We start from the raw sequence: 22,563 nt of genomic DNA, 5'->3' as shown, positions 1-22,563 counted from the left end.
CCTTGAATCACAGACTGTTGAGTGTCCCTGCCGAGGCTCGAACCCGGTTCTCCCACTCCAAAACCGACTGCCCTAGGCGTTTGGCCACATTCTCTCCCCATGAATGGGAAGTCGGAAAATTAAAGAAATCTGCTCAGGCATACTCATATAAATTCTCCAAGAGTTAACAACTCATTTGCCGAAAAGAGTATCTAACCTCAAAAACTGACACATACCGTAAATTTCTAAATGCTCTATTCAAATTAGATCAACTCCTCTGTTCACACCTCAAAAACTCAATTTTCAAATATCAAAAAACTGTGTGAGCAGTGGCCGCAAGTGCACTAATTTCCCATTCTCCAGAACTGGTTACAGAAATCTTCAGGTTTCTTTAAAAGATATGGGGCCCGATTCACAAAAGTAATCTGAGACAAAATCCTTACTTTACAACCTTCGGGATTCACAAAAGGCATTTAGGAGTAGTGAAGTTAGAATTTTGTCTTAAGTTTGTCTTAAGTTTTGTCTTAAGCTTAAGACAAAATCCTAACACAAGTTAAACTTAATTTAAACTTAAGTTAGGATTTTGACTTAAGACCAAAATTTAAGACAAATTTAAGACAAAATCCTAACTTAAGTTTAAGTTAAGTTTAACTTAAATTAGTATTTTGTCTTAAGACCAAAACTTAACACAAACTTAAGACAAAATCCTAACTTAGGGTTAACTTAAGTTTAACTTAAGTTAGGATTTTGTTTTAAGACCAAAACGTAAGACAAACTTAAGACAAACTCCTAACTTTACTACTCCTAAATGCCTTTTGTGAATACCGAAAGCTCGTTATGCCAACACAAACAATACACCCTTCTGACTTCACACCGACATATTGCCAAAATGTAGCATAAAGGACTACAATGACCATGAAGTAGTACTTCTTGATCTGTCAGCTACCTTTAATACGTCAAACATAAAACACTTCTGCCTACACAGATTAGACATTCGAACAAGCTAATCCCCAGATTGCAGGCTGTAGTGGAAGGGGCATTGAAAGGGCCTAGCTCCATTGGCCACCAGTCTTGTGACCAGACATTTTGGTTCCCTTAGATAACAAACTCGGACTGAAATTGTTATGGGAATTATCTTTGATGAACAGTTCACATTCATTCCTCAAATTTATAAGCCTCCTGTTTTTAAATGCTTTGATTAGACAAAGTATTCATGGCTCCCAGTCAGTTTCTAAAACATAGGGGTCCAGTCTCTTATTATCTCTAGACTGGACTACGGTAACTTGGAATATCTCAGCCTTCCTGTCTACCTTACCAACAGACTAAAAACCTTCTTCATTGTGTACATCTAAACACACAGAAATCCTTTTCCTTGGAGCCCCAAGGACCGAATGGACTAGAGAACGGTCTCCCCTATAGACCTCAGGTATGTATCAGATACTCTCAAAGGACAGGATTTCTGTGCGTTGTGATGTACACAATGAAGAAGGTTTAGGACACAGACCTCCCAGTTTTGAAAGAATTAAGAGCCTTGAAAAAGTTGTCAATTCGACGAAACACGTCGGCTGTGTATATCGTCAACTGACCTGTGTGTCAACAGACTGTGTCTCATTGATTGATGTCAACACACCTTGGTTCAGCGATTGATGTAAAAAGTGTTTAATTTAAAAGTTTGAAAACATTAAAATTGGATCTGCAACACAAACAGATCAAAATTACTATATGTGTTTAGTGCTCTGGATTGCTCAATCATAATTAGGAAAGACATGATAATATGTACCCTCTCATCTGGCAACTGAAAATCATTCCTTTAAAGGGCATGTATGATTGCGCGAGCATGAACGCACACATGCACACACACATACATACATACATACATACACATATCCCCCCTCACATCATGCAGCACACTGTGAATATATATAGTCTTACACAACACATATTGGTAGTCTAATTTGCGTTAATCGCGCCTTTTTTCTGACATACTTACATCCATGCCCGCTTCTCTCGGCTTGAGGGTTCTGTGTTGCCCTCTAAGGGTCTGAAGAACAAGAAATACTACATGTTCTTTTTTTCCAGTGCGTTCTTCTTCTTCACTTTGATTAAGAATTTCCATTATCACTTCACTGTCGAAAAAGTCTTTTGCAACTGACTCAATTATGCCTGCAAGAAACAGAATATTGAAATGAACACACCACCATTGTCAAGTGTTACAATTATGTACATTTAAGTAATTTAATATATTATATTAACCAGCCAAGACTTCCATGATGCTCTAGCTTTCCTCTAAAGAATATTCCTTGCAGAATGGAGAGTGCCTTGGTCACCACGTTTTGAGGCCCAGGCCATTAAGGGTACACAAGGGGGTTTGTAAACCAAATGCTTCATATATTTGAAATGAGGGCTACGGGCCAGATTGACTAACATTTCATGAAATACAGGGCAGTAAGTAAAGTCGCTGCACTGAGTAAAAGGGGGACAGTACAAACTCACCATATCTACTAAGATATGGTGCATTTCTGCAGTCTCCTTGTGCAGGCGTTTGGTGACCTGCCTAGTGCCTATACAGGCAGCCTTGCACTGGTGCATGTGCTACAGACAGGATTGTTTTTGTACAGGAAGGGATACTTTCCTGCACAAGAACAATCCTTAGAGGTAATTTCCTCTTTCTATTGCAGCACACATAGAAAAAGGAGGTAACGAGCTGTGGCGTAGCACAAGATGATGAAGCCTCACTGCAGAATGTCCAGAGGGCTCCTGAGTTTCCCATATTTCACAGATGTTCATTGACCTTGGTCTGATTGAAAGTCCTCTGAAGGGTTTGGGGCCCCCAAATGGTCAAGGGGCCCCCTGCACCGATGGGGCTACAGGGGATTGTATTATGCCCTGGTAATGCTCAGAAATGAAGCTCTTTTTCCTTATTAAGCTTCTTTCAAAGAGGTATAGCATTTTGGAACAATCACAGGTTTAGTCACATTAGTAAACCTGGGATTGCATTAAAATCCATGGGTGGATGCATGGGAACATCATGAACCACACATATAATGCCTCCCCAATGCAAAGTAAGATTTCCTTGCACTACTTTTTGTGGAAAATCCCAGGCAAATCAGATTTGCCTGGCTTTGTAAATCTCAACTAACATTTTGCATTGTGGTTGCGCCCAAAAAGTGGTGCAACCATGCTGCAAAATGTTAATAAATCTGGGCCTAAGTGTCTAGGGAAGCGGATTTTGACCTAAGTACATCCAAGTGTGCAGAGTATATTACAGAATTTCAGGATATCGAAACAAGATAAATTCACACTCAAGACATTTGAACAGAAATCATCTACATTGTTGGTGTTCATTCTGAAACAGTGGCGTGGGTAGAGATCTGATTACAATCTGCCGCTTCGACTCTGTGCCATGCCCTGAGCCTATCTGCAGAACACTGAAGAATGTAGAGGAACTAGTAGAGAAGCTGCATAGGGACTAAGAGTAGGAGCACCTACCCTTAGGTCAAACGTCAACACTGTGATGTCATTTGGGGGTTAAAACGTGTATGATAACTATCAGACCTGCTTTCTGGGGTCCCAGGACAATTACCCGTCTGCGACCAGCGCCAGGGACCCTGACTCTCCAGCCACCCATCACTACAACTCAGCTGCCCTCCTTGCACTCAAACCCGTAAGGAAAACCAACTGCCGGCTGTCGGCGCCGAACACCACCCACAGCCAGTTCTCCTGCCCTCACTGCCGATGAACCCTAACCACCCACCGTACCCCCACAGCCACCGCCCCCATCCTGGCAGCCAACACCACTGAAGCCGTGAAGTGCATCCTCCTCAACATGCGTTCCCTGCACGACAGGGCGCCCACAAGACAGTAGGAGTTTGCCCCCCCCCACCACAATGTACCTATACTCCTCTTACATGCTCGCCGCCGGTCCGGACACCCTCCAACGCGACGATCCAACAGCACATGACACGACACGACAATCTCCTAGTTACTCTCACGACCACACTCCCTCAAATACACTCACTCCCCCCCTGCTCTTCCGCATCCTATCCCCCTCTTGTTTATTTCCAAGTTTTCACTCTTGTATATATAGATATTTCTTCCATAATCGTTGCACTCGGGACACTCAAGAAGACGCCTGACTCATCCGCACTATTCCTTCATGGTTGATTACCCCTCGGATTGTTTATTCCCCGATTGGAGCTGGTTTGGGACGTGGCTATGACAGGTTAAACCTGCCATACAAGATACGACGCAGAATGTAATAATCTGGGGGCCTAGACGTATACCCTGCCCGAAACCCCGGACTATGCGACATGCTGAACGATACCACGCCGTGTCAGTTAGACACAAGGTGGACGCACGTAAGGGACATGCTCACATGCCACCTCCCATAGGACGCCAATACATACTCTTCTGAGAACATGTAAACCTACAAACGGGGATTCAAAAGGACCAACACAACACTACATCACCGCGGAACACAACTGCTCAAGCCTACATGCTATAAACCCAGATGTGAGTCAAATCTCCTCAGTGTACACTTGGGCTATGATAATTATAAAATGTTACAATTTACCCATCGCGTTGATCATCAGTAGATGCACTCCGTTCCATGTAGGCGGTATGCATCACTGGACGGATAGAGAGAACTCATACATTAACGAATTCTATCCACATGACACACTCACAGGGTCTGTCCACAATAACTATGAATATCCGTACAGCAGATACCAATACGTTACCCTGACGATAAAGCGAATGTTTTCAGGGACGCATGGATAAGAACTGTTGAGTATACAGAGTTAACTTCTATTGTTATAAAAAAGATAAAATGAGACGTCATTTGAATGTGAAATTGGACTGTGAGCATGCAGGAAACACACCATGCTGTAAATGACAATCAACCAGGAGATATGATCAGATGAGATATGTGCACTCACTTATTTGTTCCTTTTTTCCCTTTTAACAGCACCTCATTTTTATTGTATTACATGCATTGAAGTGTTGCAGCCGGCCTTCAGGGTTGTAGGCTCCGCATTGTGTACTGCTCTATGTTACTAATAAAATGTTTTTAAAACATGCGTTCCCTGCACAAAAATGCTGTAGCGATCTGGGACCTCCTCGACACCCTCTTGCCAGACGTTGCCTTCTTCATGGAAACGAGATCCAACGCCTCCTCTGCCCCGGACATCGCCACCGCCATTCCCAAAGGATACAAGATCCAGAGGAAGGACCGCCTCCACTGCCCAGGACGAGGAATCGCCATTGCACACAAGAGCTCCATCCTACTCTCCACCTCCAGCACGAGGGACCACCTCTCCAAAACCGAACACTTCCACTTCCAGATCTAGCACCCCCAAAACCACGCTTCGTGGCAACCTCACATACAGCACCCCCCGGACCTTGCGCTTCTGTCACCACTTCCATTGTGGACCTCATCGCACCACACACCATCGCCTCCAGGGACTACGTACTCATCGGAGACTTGAACTTCCACCTCGACAACCGCAGCGACCCCGACTCCACTGCCCTCCAAGACAACCTTGCCAAACCTCTGACTGAAGCAGCTCATCACCACCCCCACATACAATGCAGGACACACCCTCAATCCCATCTTTGCAGGAGGCAACAACATCCAGTTCAGCCACTCCTCGCAGCCCCTCTGGACAGACCACCACTGCGTACACTTCTCTGTCAACACCACCACCGCTCACAATCCCACGCCGCGCCCACCATGAAGGAATTGGAGCAAAGTCACAGTGGAGCACTTCAACTCCACCCTCATCCATGCCCCCCCCCTCGACCGACACCAACTCTGCAGCCAAGGAACTACACCGCTGGATTACTAGCTGCGCAGACAAGCTAATACCCCACCTCAACCCCGACAGACAGCGTCTCCTAAAGGCCACTGTTCACCACTGACCTCCAAAAAGCCAGGCGCCTCAAAAAACGATGGAGAAACAGAAAAATCACCTAAGACCAGACCACCTACAAGAACGCCATGAGAGAATACCACCAACTTGTAAGATACACTAAGAGGACCTTCATCCGGAACAAAATCCTCACCAATTCCATTAACTCTAAGGAACTTTTCAACATCATCCAGCAATTCACCAAACCCCCCAACAAACCCACGGACATCACACCCTCCCAGGACCTCTGCAACAAGTTCAGCTCCTACTTCCACCTGAAAATCAAGATCTTCTATGACAACTTTAACAAACAGATTTCAGAAACCACCATCCCGTCCAGCAATGACAGCCAGGCCACCATCACCACCAGGACCACCAGGACCCCGGTCACCACAGAAGATACCACCTTGACCATGAAGAGCACACATTCAGAAGCCCCCACAGATGCCCTGCCCACCCCACATCTTCCACAGAGCCGCCACCATCATAGCAACCGAGCTACGCCGCATCATCAATGTCTCCTTTGAATCCAGCATTTTCCCCGACGACTGGAAGCAGGCAGAGGCCAAGCCCCTCCTCAAAAAACCCTCTGCTGACCCTATGGGTCTGAAGAACTACCATCCCATCTCTCGCCTTTCCTTTGCAGCCAAGTTCACAGAGAAAATCAGCAACGCCCAGTTAACCACCTTCATCGAAGAGAACGCCATCCTCGCCTCTTCCCAGTCCGGATTCCGCAGCAACCACAGCACAGAGACCGCCCTCCTTGCCGCCACTGACGACATCCTCATGCAACTTGACCAGGCCCACACCGCTGCCCTCATCCTTCTAGACCTCTCCGCAGCCTTCAATACCATCTCCCACTGCACTCTCGCAGCCAGTCTCTACTACGCCGGCATACGGGGAACCACCCTTGACTGGATCTGCTCCTTTCTCGCCGGCAGAATCCAAAGGATAACACTCCCACCCATCCAACTGCGGAGAACCCCAAGGATCATTGCTCAGCCCCATGCTCCTCAAAATCTACATGCCCCCCCCTCACCGCCATCGTCAGACAGCATGGACTCCGCATAGTATCCTACACCAACAACACCCAGATCATCCGCTCCCTGCCGAAGAACCCCGATGACACCAGATTCAGCTTCCAGGAAGGAATGAAAGACGTCGCAGCCTGGATGAGCAGCAGCTGCCTAAAGATCAACTCGGAGAAGACTGAGGTCCTCATCCTTGGACCTTCCCCCACTGCTTGAGACAACACCTGGTGGCCCCCCGTCCTTGGAAACCCACCCACCCCCTCTGACCACGCCCGTAACCCCAGCATCATCCTCAACTGCTCCCTCACCATGACTCGCCAGATCAATGCCTTCGCCTCCACCTGCTTCAACTCCCTCCGTGTCCTCCGCAAGCCCATCAAGTGGATCCCACCCAAAGCCAGAAACACCGTCACCCACACACTCAAAACCAGCAGACTCGACGACGGAAACGCCCTGTAAGCTGGAATCAACAAATCCCTCCTACCCAAACTCCAGACCATCCAGAACAGCGCGGCAGGCACCCCACGACATGAGCACATCACCCAACGCCTGTGAGACCTCCACTGGCTCCCCGTCGAGAAGAAAGTAACCCTCAAGCTACTCACCCACGCCTACAAATCACTCCACAACCTCAGACCCAAATACCTCAACGAAATAATCTTTTTCCACGTACTCAAAAGAAAACTCCGCTCTGCTGACCTCGCTCTAGCAGAAACTCTGCGCATCCGCAGAACCAGAGCAGGTGGAAGAGCTTTCTCCGACATCGCTGCCAGGGCCTGGGACGAGCTCCCAGTCAATATCAAACGCTCCCCTACTCTGCACACCTTCAGGAAGAGCCTCAAGGCCTGTCTTTTCCGATAACCCGTACAATGCTCTGGTAGAATCACTGTGGCTACTGCAAACATTACTCCACAGGAGCAAATATTGTGGCACAGGATTAATAGGAATGCAAAATGTTCAAGCTCCCTGATTCAGGAGGGACCTGGGCACCCTTTACACAAGCTGGGCTCCCGTTTTAAAGGGCAAGCACACTGAGATAAATGGACTGTGGCAAGATCTCAGTCAAATGAGCTCATGGACCTCACGTGCAACCACAGTCATGCACACAGTTGTAGAGGCACCCTCCATGCTTGTCTCAGAGATGATGGCGGTGGAGGGCCCCAGTCAGGCACAGGTGATTTGGCTTTTTACAGTGGGGAAGCAGAAAGGCCTTACACCTCAGTAGAATTACACTGCTGCTACCGACAGTGTCTTAAAGCCCTGGGAGAGAGGGCAGGAGCCACTCTCTCCGAGACAGCTGCAGGGGCAGATTGGCATTGCGGGCATTCGGGCATGGGCCGAAGGGCCGGTGTCTCCGTGCCCTCTGTGGGCCGTTTTATTTTCTCCCCTTTACCAGCCGCACAGTGAAGCTGCATTCATTTCTCTGTCTCTGTCTCCGTGCTCTCTGTGGACTAGGAAAGGGGAGAAAAAAAAACGGCCCACAGAGGGCACAGAGACAGAGAAATGAATGCAGCTTAACTGTGCGGCCACAGCGATTATCTGCTGTGGCCTCTCTTTCACCTGCAAAGCAATCACGCTGAGGGTGGCTGGGGAGGGGGTGATTGTTTGCAAAAATCGGCCTCCCTGGGGGCCAGGTGTTGCTCAGGCCTTTGAGCCATTTTCATCTCGGCCCCCCAGGGGCCCACGCAGCACATAAACAGTGTTGGTTTTAACACCTCGCCCACAGCCCTTCACATTCAGGGCATAGTGGTCGAGGAAGAATGGGTCTCGCTGTGGGGACCAGGTGATCTTTGCAACTTGCACCATCTTCACCTCAGCCTCCGCCTGGCTCCTGTGGATGACCCAGCAACTGTGTTGTTTTGTGCTCCCCTGCCAGGACATTGCCCTGAGGCCTGGAGGGCTGGGGAGGGCTGATTTATTTACTAATTGCAGGGGCCTTACTGCTGTTCATGTGCTCCTGAGCTGAAGGTCTGGGGAGGGCTGAGTAGGTTCGTAATAGCAGGGGCTTCCTGCTTATTAGGTGCTCCTTCGCTGGAGGGCTCGAATAATTTTGTGACAGAAAGGGGCCTTGCTGTTTTTTTAGTTGCTCAGCATGTAGGCCATTGTCACCTTGGCCCTGTGTACTGTGCAAGAAGAGTATCCTCTCACTTTCATTCCTTATCTGTGCCAAACATCTTAAGAATTTTGGGGGTCCTGGGCCAAACATATTTTTGGGCCCCTGTTCGGAACAGATTTGAATTTATAATCCAATTTCTGCTCTTTGATGCCCTCTTTCAGCTGGTCACTGGACAGAGCGGATGTGACAGGGATGTATGACGTTAGCACGCATACATTTTCCAACCATACTATTACCACGCATTTTTTACAACGAATGCCTTTACAACGCATTACACTACAACGCAGATACTATTACAACGCATACCATTCCAACGTAAGCATAGGTAAGTATATAAATAATATTTACAAATAATGTAACTAATAATTATTTAAATATTTTAATTAATTATATTAATTTTTATTTAAGAATTTGTAAATATATATGTAAAAAATACCCCTATACCCCAAATCCCAAACCTAGCCCTGAACCCTAAAAATACCCCTGTAACCCAAAACCCAAACCCAGCCCTGAACCCTAAAATACCCCTGTACCCCATAACCCAAACCTAGCCCTGAACCCTAAAATACCCCTGTACCCCATAACCCAAACCTAGCCCTGAACCCTAAAAATACCCCTGTACCCCATAACCCAAACCCAGCCCTGAACCCTAAAAATACCCCTGTACCCCATAACCCAAACCTAGCCCTGAACCCTAAAATACCCCTGTACCCCATAACCCAAACCTAGCCCTGAACCCTAAAAATACCCCTGTACCCCATAACCCAAACCTAGCCCTGAACCCTAAAATACCCCTGTACCCAATAACCCAAACCTAGCCCTGAACCCTAAAATACCCCTGTACCCCATAACCCAAACCTAGCCCTGAACCCTAAAATACCCCTGTACCCCATAACCCAAACCTAGCCCTGAACCCTAAAATACCCCTGTACCCCATAACCCAAACCTAGCCCTGAACCCTAAAATACCCCTGTACCCCATAACACAATACCCCTAATAAATGTTTTAAAAAAAAGATAAACTTACCTATACTTACGTTGTAATGGTATGCGTTGTAATAGTATCTGCGTTGTAGTGTAATGCGTTGTAAATACATGCGTTGTAAATACACTTGCGTTGTAATAGTTTCGTTGTAACAGTATTTCGTGGTAAAAGATGCGTGGTAACGGTTGTATACCGACAGAGCACTACCATACTTGTCCAAATTCTGAATGCATTTACATCTAATATTCAAGGACATTGACATGTGTTTTCAATATTACAACACAGTAGCAGCTCACTAAAATTAATGAAAATAATCTCAGTGACATCCTCCCATTTCTCATATGTGATGGCCTGTTTGATCTCAAAGACATTTTTTTATGGATGTTGCATGAAACATAAACACTTTTTTATGCAAAATCTCTGTGATAGGTTCTTACTCATTGCCCATATTAAAAATAAATTTGAAAAAATGGTATTTAAAACAATCTGTTTAAGGAGTATGCAGGGTCATTAGGGCAAGATTCTCTGCAGAACAGAGCTGGCTCTATCAGGGGGCTCCCTGAAAGGCTGGGGCCCTGGGCCAGAGCCCGCATTGCCCATGCCTTAAAACGTCTCTGGTCTGTACATAGGCATATGTGGCCTGAGGCCAGAGTTGCAGAGATCGGGATTCAAGTTTGAGTCCCAGCGTCTGCTCAACATCCTGTGATTCTGGGCAGATCACTTCATCGCCCAGGCCCTTAAATAAAAAATCGGATCATGTGTACTGTAATTGATACTCATAAATAGAACTGTGTTTTTTATTGTATATGGACATCACCTGCTGGTTGTGAAATACATTTATGACTAGATTGTACAGATACATTTTCCAGCATTCTTTACACCCCAGACTGCCTTTTCCTCGTTTGTGAATTCTTACTTTTGTTATTACATGTTCTATTCCCAGAGATTCCAGTCTTACCTTTTCTCCTTGACTTTGTGCTAGATTTCTGATTTATCTGATAATTAGAGTCTAGGACATAGCTGGTTGGGAAAGAGTATCTAACGGCATTGTGCAGGGCGTTAAGACTGCAAGTAAGTATTCAGTTATCAGAACTACAGTGCTCCTAGTCTTTACCAATGTTACTTGCTCTGTAAGCTTTTAAAGGCTTAATTTACAAAATATTTCTCTACAAATTAGGCCTCAAAGAGTAACCAAATGGTGTTCCATGAAAGGGCCCGCCCTTTGAATGTGGGCCACGCCCCTTAAATGTGGGCCACGCCCCTTGAATGTGGGCCACTTTTTTCGTCAGTGCCCGGGCCAAATTGTGATCCCAATCCGACCCTGGACAGCTGCACTATGGGTGCCCCTCAAACATTAGAGCCCATCGTTGGTGTAAGTAAGAGGGCGATCAGTGCGCTTGCGCACCTGTTGAGCTCACTGCAGAATAAACAATAAGGCTATACACAGAAGAACACAGGGCAGGGAGCACAACTCTCCATAGAGGCATTCCATCCCAGAAATATCTCCAATGCTACCCCAGGCATTTTGAAAAATCAGTGTCTACTTTTCCTTAGGTTTGACCTAAACAAAATGTAACAAGCAACTCTACAAAATGCAATGTCCCATATTCATTCAAATGAAACACCGGAGAATGATTTTGCCCTCACTGAGACCCGAAAGAGCAAAATAGATTTACCTTTTTTACACACTAAAGTCAGTGCTAAAAATGTGCCAAAATATGTTTCCCGCCCAGTAATTTGCAGGGATTGGGCCAACCCAATGACTTCCATTTTTGACCAGCGCACATTTGTTTTGAATGTCAGTAGTCTATGATGTTTGATACCCTTGTCAAAGGTTGTGGGAACGGCGCAGGCATCATAAGAAAATATAACGCTATGTTTGCAGTGTTTAATTTGTTAAAAAACATAAGTGCCGTTGCTCTCATCAGGAGGCAGCTTGAGCCAGCCCATTTCTCCTGTTAGCGTCGCCTAAAACTGAACCAACGATGGAACCATGAAAGTGGGGAGAGGTTGTGGCTAATGGCAAGAGCGGCGACCTTAGAGCTTGGGAACCGTTCGAGTCTTGAATCGAATTAACATTCTGCTATTCTAGTCAAACCACTTAATCTCCCCATGCCCACCACATGCCAACCTGTCTTAAAGTAGTGCTAAAGGAAAGCGCTGGTGCTGAGCACCGGAAAACACCATCTCAAATTAAGCACTGGCTTTCAAGTAGACCTTCTAAGTGATGGCAATTAATAGTGACCGAAGACAGAATCGCCTGTACCTGGAACGATGTGACACAGACCTCGCCTGTCCGAATAGTAGTGCAGCAGCATGGCTCCGTCTGATCTTTTTTCCACACGGAATGATGGGGCATTCATTTCCTGTCAAGCAAGAACATTAACTGTGATCAGCAAGTTCAATAAACACTTTTGTAAGTTTTTCTAAAAGCATGGAAATGCAACTTTAAATTTGATAACTTTAAATTTGTAGGTGAGATGGATTTACCTAAAATATAATTAGGAAGTGCATTAAATAAATGCGGGTGTTACATGGTAATTAAATTATTTGCATTTATTGTGTTGTATTGTGTTGTGATGTATTGCATTGTATTATAGCCTTTATACTATAGTGCACTGGGCCGAGGTGGAGTCCATCCTTTGCAACCGGAAGAAATGCGTGGCCAATGGAAGTGCCCTCTTGCTACAGCCTGGGGCGACCTCTTGAACACATTTCAGCATGATCCTAGCGATGACACTCGCCGGCCTTAGAAAAGTACAAGACCACCATTGAATCCATGTCATACAGATTTTGAGGAATAAACCCCTCACCTAACACAGCTACCCCATATATTACGATACCCCGACACAGGGGGTTGGCTATGGCGCGCTCCAATGTGGCATCCACGGATGCTACACTTGATACCCTATCCAAGCCCACACTACAAGACCAGACTCACAGTTACTGTTGAATGTTGCTTAAAAAAAAATCCTATTAATTACTCATTTATGTATTAATCAGAGTTCAGATTCCAGCATATTCCGAATGGCTAATTCTCAAGGACAGAATACCTACATGTATTATGTAAGGCATCCTGTTTTATTGTATTGTAATACTAAATATGATACGCAAAAGCAGAATAAAAATGGCTTCCATTTTTTAAAAAACATTTATATAGCACTTCCTAACCTATGTGGTGACGCACATTGTCGAATGATTAGCTACACTGTGGAGAAGTGCATAGTTATCAGAGCCTTGCATTGTTGCCATCCTATGTAATCAATCAATCAATCAAGAAATTTGTATAGCGCACTACTCACCCAGAAGGTCTCAAGGCGCTTGGGGGGGGGGGGGGGCGCCGTTATGTACAAAGCATGTTAGTATCATGCTTGAGTGTCTCTTATCATGTCTTAGGGTGCATCCCCAAGCAGTGTGATGGAGATCGAGGCATGAGAGATAGATGCGCAAATCGGAATTTTATGTCAAGACTAGAGACTCCTATTGTGCTTTCTAATCTTGATTTAATTTGCATAGCAGCAGTCAAGAATAGTGAGAACTACAAATCCCAAGAGGCCTAGCAACAGCTTAGCCAATGGATAAAACACGTAATCCACACTATATCCAATAGCATTACAATATTTTGTATATTGTCCCACTAAAGTGCGAACAGCCCTCTTTTCTTGCTGCTCACAGTCAAGATAAGTACATTTAATACTTTGGGCAATTCATTCTTTTCACTATATTATCAAGTTATATTGTGATTTATTAATTTATTGTCGCTAGGACTAAAGTATGTCGGCAGGTACACAACACCAAACTAGCCAGAGGTGTAGGGGGTGCTGTGGATATGCATACCCCAAAAGGGGGCAATCAGAGACGTTTCAGTAATCAATATGGCAACACACGCAAAGCAGAGATGCCGCCAGAGGGTAAACTGATGTCAGATGGGAGTTGATGACGTAAGCATCAGTCTGCAATGTGCCTTGGTCTTATTTTTGTGCTCTGGCAGTTGTATGAATCCAGCACAGTGTAACAAGGCTGTTGACAGGGATTCACACGAATGCTGCCCACTCATATTCACGAGGCAGGATTTCATCTGCAAATCCTTGTGAATAGCCATGAAGGCAGAGATTGTCACCTACCAGGGTCATCAGAATTCCATTTGGGTATCTGCACCCACAAAGCACCAGTATTGAAAACCCTGCCACTTGAAAGGGCTCAATACCCAAAACCATTAGCACATTAGGGGAGCATGTTTCTTCCATGGAGACCGCTGTAAGGTTCCTCTAATGCGCAGCTGACACTTGCAGAGTAGAGGTTGTCCTGCAGGGACAGCAACCATGATCTGAATGATTACTGACTGGCACAGCATTTAACAGCATTTCAAGACTTTGCTAGCTCAGAAGCAACTGCAAACCATTAATGCATTTTCTTAAGAGTCACAAGGAGGCGGACCACCACTTTAAAGCCACCGCTGTCTTTTTAGACTCACAAGAGGCTGCAATGTTGACAATGTGAGCTCAGAAGACATTTGCAGCTCACAATGGAGCATATTAGCAAGAATTCCAATAGAAGCCCAGGTTAGATGTGCAGGACATCTAACCTGGGCTTCTATTGGAATTCTACAACGCATATTAGCAAGCCCATTATCGCCGTTTTAGCGGCAGTTTCCTGCCGCTAAAACGTCGATGATTTTAACAAGGTTCTTGCTAATATGCCCCAATGTTACTTAGATACATTGACTTTGGTCTTCTTCTCTCATAAAGCCTGGCACTTTGAACTGCACCAGCTTTGCGAGGAGAAACATTTTTCATTCATGATTTTAGTATTTTCATGTTTAATATAGCCTTATAGCCCACCGTAGCAGGCTATACCTGCTATTAAAGGCCCGCTGAATCGTTAAAGGCCCGAGCCGAAGGCGAGGGACTTTAACGAAACTGCAGGACTTTAATAGCCGTATAGACTTGCTACGAAGGGCTATAAGGCTATTAGAACATTCTGCCACTAAAGGGCAGAATGTTCTAACAAATTAAACAAAGGGTTCTCGAAGCTCGAGGGGATTTAAATCCCCTCGAACTTCGAGAAGCCTTTGTAGAAAATTGGAATGTTGCTCTGCGGGCCTTTACCGGCCCGTAGAAGCAGGGAGCACTCCATTGTCTGCAATGGAGCTCCCAACATTCCAATGTCCTAATATAGCCTTATAGCCCGCCGTAGAGGACTATACCAGCTATTAAAGGCCCTCTCCAGCATTCAGCGAGGGCCTTTAACAAGGGAGAGGGACTTTAATAGCGGTATAGCCTGTCTACGAAGGGCTATAAGGCTATTAGAACATTCTGTCACTAGAGGACCGAATGTTCTAACAAAAAAAACAAAGCCTTTTGGAAGCGTGAGGGGATTGGAATCCCCTCAGGCTCTCTGAAGCCTTTGTTCACAGCCAGAGCTGTGAACAAAGAAACATTGGAATCTTGGAGCTCCAGGCTCATACCAGCCATTGTTTTCAATGGAGCTCCCAACATACCAATGTTCTAATAAGCACGATAGAAGGCTGTGGAGTTCAATAGGCTAATAATGAACTAACGTCTCCCCAGAGGCCACCAAATTATACCAACTTTCAGTGTGCAACAAAGAACTGAAGTATGGATTTCTATACCGGGATGCCATTCTTAATCGTGATGAATGGAATAAAAAGTCTTTTTATCCCATTACAGTACTTTTTACCACTCTGCCCCATTTCTGTCCACTTCTAAATAAGAGGTGAAGTGGTAACCTCATCAGATGACTTTGGGGGGAAGAATCCCAGAACATGAAGAAATAGACGACAGACCTGAAATTGGTGACAACATTCCGATTGTTCCACTTTTATGTGATCAGAATCTGAATTCCCAGAATAATTATTAGACCTGCTCATAACTGGTGCTATTGTTGTTTCAAGGAGTGGGGTTTCTTTTGTAGGTATCTGCTCATCTGACAAGAGCTGGAGTGGCAATGGTGATGCCAGGAAGGGATCTGGCGGTACCCTTCATCTTCCATTATTATCAGAAGCTTTTAGCTGACAGAGTTGTGTGGGTATTCGCCATTTATGCAGGCCAACATATAAATACGCATCAAACAACCACTCGTGATAATATTACCAGTTCTAAACCTTGTGCAATGTTTGATTATAATAGAGTTGTTTGCTATTTCAGAACATTAAGCTATTTTCTCCAGCAGCTGGTCCTAATGTCCTCTCTCTATCCTTTTCACTCTTCGGCTCACCAACACCTTAGCAACTTGGAATTCCATTCAGTAACCTAAATACTTTACCTGTCTCAAGCAACAGAGTCACTCTGTCGAGAAGATCTCACTTATCAAATATTGCTGCATCATTCATCTGTTTCTGGATTTTGGTAAAGTACTGAGACACCAAGAAGTCTGTGATCTGAGGGTCTATCTACAGAGTCCAAATGTTTGCCCTCGATGTAGTCAATATGTTTCACACACAAACTCCGAAATAAATAAACTGCAGATGGAAATCCCTTGGGCTGATTGAAGTTTATTACTCAACTTTCAATTATCATTCTAACTCTTTACTCTTTTAGGGTGGTTTATCATGCTGATGATGATGGTTATTATTAATTATAATAACAACATTGATATTGTTGTTCTGTTTTTGGTAGCATCGTCATCAACATCATTATTATTATTGTTATTATTATTACTGTTAACCCCTTTGGCACGAATTCCGCCGCGGTGCGGGGGGGGGGGGCACTGGGGTGCTCATGACAGCTCCCGGACGTCATAAATCACGGTTGGCGTGTGCTCATGACGGCCAGGAGCCGTCTGAGCTCTGCCCACTGATTAATTCTCCCGCTCAGGCGGGGAATTAACAGTGTGTGGGAGGAGCGGCAACGTTCGGACGGCTCCCGGCCGCCATGAGCACACGCCTACCGTGACTCATGACGGCCGGGAGTCGTCATGAGCACCGAAAAGGTTATTATTATTATTAAAATCTGAAAACCTGGAGCTACAGCACCCATGCTCCGCCCACTGAAAATTTTCAATGTCCAGAAAAGTTCTTAAATTCAGTGGTCCAAACTTTCAGTAAAATCAAACTGCCAGCTTTTGCCTAGCTGTGGCCCCTTATGATTTGGCTACAATGTGTGCCTACTTATTTGTCAACTACATGCAATACCTTTTTCCAAACTTTCTTTGCATTTCCCCTTTTCAATAACACTGAACACATTTTTAAAATGCTTTCCTGAGGACTGTTTTGAATTATTTGTGGTTTGATTTCATTATTATTATTATTTTCTAACTTTTTTCTTATCTTTGACCTTTTAAGTTCTTGATTTCTTAACGGTATCGACCTTAGACTTATTGCACATACATCATGCGCATCCTCAGTGAGGAAAACATTGCCATTTTAGGCAAACTACCAAATGTGAGCCAGGGATTCCCAGTTTACATTTGTTTCTTCAATTTATTTAAGTGCTAAGTGAGCTGAGCCACAGATAACATCAAGACTGTGGTTATAGTCTCTATCGCCATCGCCTGACACTACCAGCTCTGTATGGGAATGCAATTTACAGAAGCATAGCTATCTGTGATGTGCAGAACTCTATGGGGCAGAATTACAAGAAAGTGCAACATCTGGGAAGATGCGCCACTTTCCCTGCGCCCATTTAAGAAACCCTTGCACCACTATGGATGCGCCGTATTTACAATATGGCGCACCATGGCGCAAGGATTGACAGATGCGTCAGAAATTCTGACGTATCTGTTGACGCAAAAGTCACGCATTTCTGGAGTCGTGTCGCAAGCACGACGCAACTCCAGCAATGTAGGGGGAGGCCTATCCTCATTGTGCTGCGTCACTCCTTACGCCTGCTTCAAGCAGGAGTAAGAATTTGACGCAGTGGCATCCTAGAAGTGGCACAGTGAAATCTTGTAGAATGGACCCCTTCCCATTTGAGAGTGCTTTACCACCCTCTTGAAGACGGCAGTAAATTGCGAGTGTTTTGCAACCGCAATTGCGGAAGGGAAGCCCTTGGAATTCCCCTTCCTAATCGCAACTCACAATTCCTATTTAGCGAGTCGCAAACTCTCTAAATAGGCATTGTACTTGGCTCTATTAGATTTTGCATGCGCAAACTGGTCACAAACCTGTTTGCGCATGCAAAATAGGGTTGTACATCCGGCCCAAAATCTCCCGTTCTTCCAATCAAGTCATTAAATACACTAGCAGCAAGTGAACAAAGATCTAGCCCAAGGAATGGAGAAGGGAAATCATTTTGAAACTGACAGAGACCCCTCTTTCATATTAGGATGAGGCTACCTTCAGTCCAACCTGGTACCACATACCCATCACTTTCAAAACCAGTGGTAAAGTCATGGCACACCACATAGAAAAGGTTGTGAGCACAGGAGGGTTTCAATGCTCGTTATCCAGATTTATGGGACTTAAATTTGCTTTAAAATCAGAGACCAAGCATAAGAGAAATATAATTTCTTTTGCTTTATTTATGGTATTGCTATTAACAGGTAGTTTTCATATATGGAGATGTTTTCTTTTATATCTTGTGTTTAAAAGAGTGATTTCCTTTGTTTGTTGGTCCTGCGAGTCAAATGCTCCATAAATAGCTTGTTTGTTTTCAGATAGATCACGACATGCCAAGGAATAGGGCACTTTTGAAAACCACACAAAATTCAAAATAACAAAAGTAAGCAGTTTTATAAAAATATACATACTCCAATAATTATTCAACAGGTTTGCCTATTTTGACCCGGTTTATAGGTCTGGTTTGACAACACAGCTGTCACCACACCATATACAAACAACCTAGAAAAAGAGCTTTCAGGATTACCACAAAAAAGGGCTTAAGTTATGTCCATATGTTGATGGACACGACTACGTGTTTTGATTGGGCGTAAGTTGTTTGCTACCTCAGAAATAGTGCTTCCCCTCCAGCTGTGATCATTTTGTTTGTTTAGCTGCATGAGCCGGCAGTATTATGGCAGTCTAGAATGGAATCGCCAACATACATAAAGTATCAAACTTATAATGGGATTAAGCTTCAACTTTTAGGGGACACATATGACATTGTAATGCTGTTAAATTGTCTTAAGCAGATTTACATGTTTTCTCTGTTGCAGCAGAATAGATGCTCTTTCCTTTCCATCATTAACTTTAAACTTTAGGGCACAGTTGTGCTTTTGAGAGCAGTATGGAATGCCTAGGTTCACTAATCTACATGTATTTTTAGGTCTGCCTCGCCAGCGCAGCAATCACTGGACCTAAAGTCATCCATAACAACGAACTTTCAGGGTGCTACTGAAGTAGGGCTTAGTGTTCACTCACTTAGGTATTCCTCAGTATAGGATTTGATTGGACTGAAGTTGTGTGCTTCCACGAAAAGAGTGGTTGTATTGTTCTTTTAGAATTGTGACAAACTTATAATCGGTACTGCTGGGCTGAGTTGGTAATGGTGGCAGGCCAATTATCATGACTAGTGGCCTGATCTGTTGATTATGAAAAGTTATGATAAAGGCAGTAGGTCTGATATATTTATTATGAAAATGATATGTTTCATATGTTAAAGCCAATAGGGTGGATTGTTTTCCCTCTATAGTAAAGACTACAGAATAGGTATTCTGTTACATAGAACCTCACAGATTACCTTACAATGCAAGGGTTTTGGTGACCCACTTGAACAAACCTTTAGCATAGAAGATATGCACTACAAAAATCCTTACTAGGCTCTCTTAGGAGAGATAGTTTGTTGCTTATCCAACTGTAATTTTGTACACGTTTGTAATTTTTGGATGCCTTGTGGGAAAGTTTACACTCAGTACAGTAGGCCTGAGCTGGGTATTGGGACAATCCAGTGATAACACCCGTAGACCTGATTGGAACTCAGGGAAAATGCATGCCAAGTACCACAGGGCTTGCCTGTTAATAATGAAATGTTCTGTAAAATGCTGTAGGTCTGGCGTATTTATTGTGACCAACACTTGTTAAACCCAAAAGGCCTCTAACAGTGATTTGTTATTACACTATGTTGCACAGTGTAGATAGGTATTTGGTTACATATAATCTCACATATTATCATAATAGGCAATTGAGAGACAATGACACAATGACTGACTATAATGGTTCAAATAGGAGAGGGTTAATTGGTTTAATTAAATTTGGTGGGGTTTGTTTCCTTTTCACGTCTGACCTTTGAGGCAGCTTTAGCTGTGTTGCCAGACTATATCTTTCTCAAAATAAATATACATACAAGGATTTCGATCACCGGGCTTCATCCATTGGTGCGTTAAATTGTCATTCACATTTTGCTTCCGCCCACCAAAGTATACTGCTTGGAGCAATGGATCAGCAAGTTGGCACCCTTTAATCAGAGTGATTGCATAAAGCATGTGCAGAATATTCACCACACTGTTCACACACACTGACATTTGATAGTTACTTTCAGCTTCAGAACCACATCTGATTGGCTCTTGAATGTAATGAATGTTGGACTCCCAGAATTTACTTTCTATGAAAATAATATAAAAATCCTTTAAAACTTGCAAATGGTCCCCAGTATAATATATAGTTTCCAAAGGTTGTAACCCACGACCACAGAAAGGAAAGAGCAGCAGCTCCTAGATACTTGCAACTCAACTGAAAAAAGGCTAAAACTTGTTAGAGACATATGTTTGTTTAGCTGGTAGACCGCTTATTTCCTGTCTTGTGGTATGCACCTTTTTGATGGTGGTCATAAGAGTTTTAGATACTCAAATCAAGAAAGAGTAGCTAATTCAACCAAGCCAATGATCATACTAAAATAATGAAACCTTTTGAAATCTCATCAGTTGCATGTAATCTGTGAAATCATGGTCTACTGAAATGACAAAGTATACTATACTGTACCTGGTAAGACAATCCAAGATAACTATGAAGGGCATCAAGATTCTCAATAAACTCCAAGAGATTTCCACCCAATGTACGGAGCATTCTGTCATAGCCGGACATCTTACAGAAGTTGAAGAAATATTCTCCAAAAAGTTTAAGTAGAGCCTCCTTCGGTACATCTGAATGGAAACACATATGTAAAGAAATTGAACAGTTGCTTCTAAACAAGTAGTCTGGGTTTCAACAAAAGTTGGTTAAGAATGTAGAATAAACAAAACATTTTCAGCCTGTACCATCATCTATAGAATTTGAGAGTTACCATTTGTTGCCATGAGGACAGGTTTCATTAATTCTTTTTAGACCAAGTGGAGGGTTCTACCATTGATTAAAAATATCGTTCATGGGCAAATCAGGTGGCTTCTTTCCATTTAAGGGCGGCTCCTGTAGTGTCATTCCTTATGTGTCTCGCATTTTCGAAGAAAACTCTCAGAGGGTAGAGTGCATTTGCTCTAAGTGGCCTGGAGATAAATCCATGATTTTGATCTAACTTAACAGACAACGAAAGCGATGACAGATCTGCCATGCCACCTTGGCATGGTAGAAATAACACATTTGTCCTCCTCTTTCCTGAAGTGATTTCTGTGCTGAATGTCTGCCATGAGGTAGGGTATCTCTAGCTTTGACCAATAGTAATTGATCTTCTTTTTTTTTTAAATAATTTTTATTTTATTAAAGAAAAAGAACTTAGATACAAGGCAATAGGACAATACATTCGGATCTGTGTTCAATAATGCCACACCCAAGACTCTTTCCATCACAGCATGTACACGATTCCAGAACACCACCACCCCCGGACACTCCCAAATTATATGAAGGAAGGTTCCAACCAGTCCACAACCACGCCTACATAACCCGTCCACTGAATAACCCATACGAATCAAGCGCGGGCCAGTTACATATGTCCGGTGTAGGATTTTAAGTTGATCGAGTCGGAGACGGGCCGGAATCGCGACCTCCTTAGGCGAGGATAGCGCCGACTGCCAGTCCTCGTCATCCAACTCTAAACCATCGCTGGTCCAAACCTCCCTGAGCCGCACCAACAGATCCGTTTGATTATTGATCAATTTCTTATATATCAAAGAAATAGTGCTGTCGGGCACGTATCCGTCAAGCACCCGATCTTCTTGTGGGGAGGATTCGGGGATGTCAGTACCCTCAGGAAAAACCGAACTCAATGCGTGGGTAATCTGTGCATAACGGAAGAATTCCCTATCACTCAGCTCATACTCTACCTTCAGTGCCTCGAAGGTCTTGACTTTACCCTTGACCCACAGATCACTCACCCTACTAATACCAATCATATCCCACTTTTCAAAGCCTTTCGTCTTCCATAGGCAACCCAGTCTTTCAGATGCGTAAAGCGAAGTCGCGCGGGTCAGTTGATCCTTCCATCCCGTTGCCGCATTCGCATCATGCCACACTCGTACAGCTATCTTGGTGGGTCCCAAAAGTTCCCTTCCCGCTGCTTTAGAATAAAGGGCCCTGTTATAGTCCCCACCCGGTAACAAGTACTTATCCATCTCGAATGCAGGTTTAGAGGCTGGTCCATACATTCCATGGTTAATCGCTCCCAACTGTGAGGCCCAATAATATCGCCTGATATCCGGAAGTGCTATACCTCCGTCA

General features: G+C 44.2%; 1 protein-coding gene across 1 annotated transcript in view; it reads right to left on the bottom strand.

Moving 5' to 3' along the window:
• Nucleotides 1–20,979, bottom strand: part of LOC147663259 (guanylate cyclase soluble subunit beta-2-like) — a gene marked incomplete at its 3' end in the record, with an annotated part of 91,665 nt that extends 70,686 nt beyond the window's left edge. The window contains exons 1-3 of the mRNA XM_086950582.1: nucleotides 20,896–20,979; nucleotides 12,286–12,385; nucleotides 1,970–2,142 (exon numbers count right to left, since the gene is read on the bottom strand). Coding sequence (XP_086806708.1) covers nucleotides 1,970–2,142; nucleotides 12,286–12,385; nucleotides 20,896–20,979 — 357 coding nt within the window. The remainder of the gene's footprint in view (nucleotides 1–1,969; nucleotides 2,143–12,285; nucleotides 12,386–20,895) is intronic.
• Between the last annotated feature and the right edge of the window lie 1,584 nt (nucleotides 20,980–22,563).

Source organism: Lissotriton vulgaris, unplaced genomic scaffold (genome assembly GCF_964263255.1).
Source record: "Lissotriton vulgaris unplaced genomic scaffold, aLisVul1.2 SCAFFOLD_4601, whole genome shotgun sequence".
Classification (NCBI taxonomy): Eukaryota; Metazoa; Chordata; class Amphibia; order Caudata; family Salamandridae; genus Lissotriton; species Lissotriton vulgaris.
This window is presented reverse-complemented; position numbering and strand designations above follow the sequence as displayed.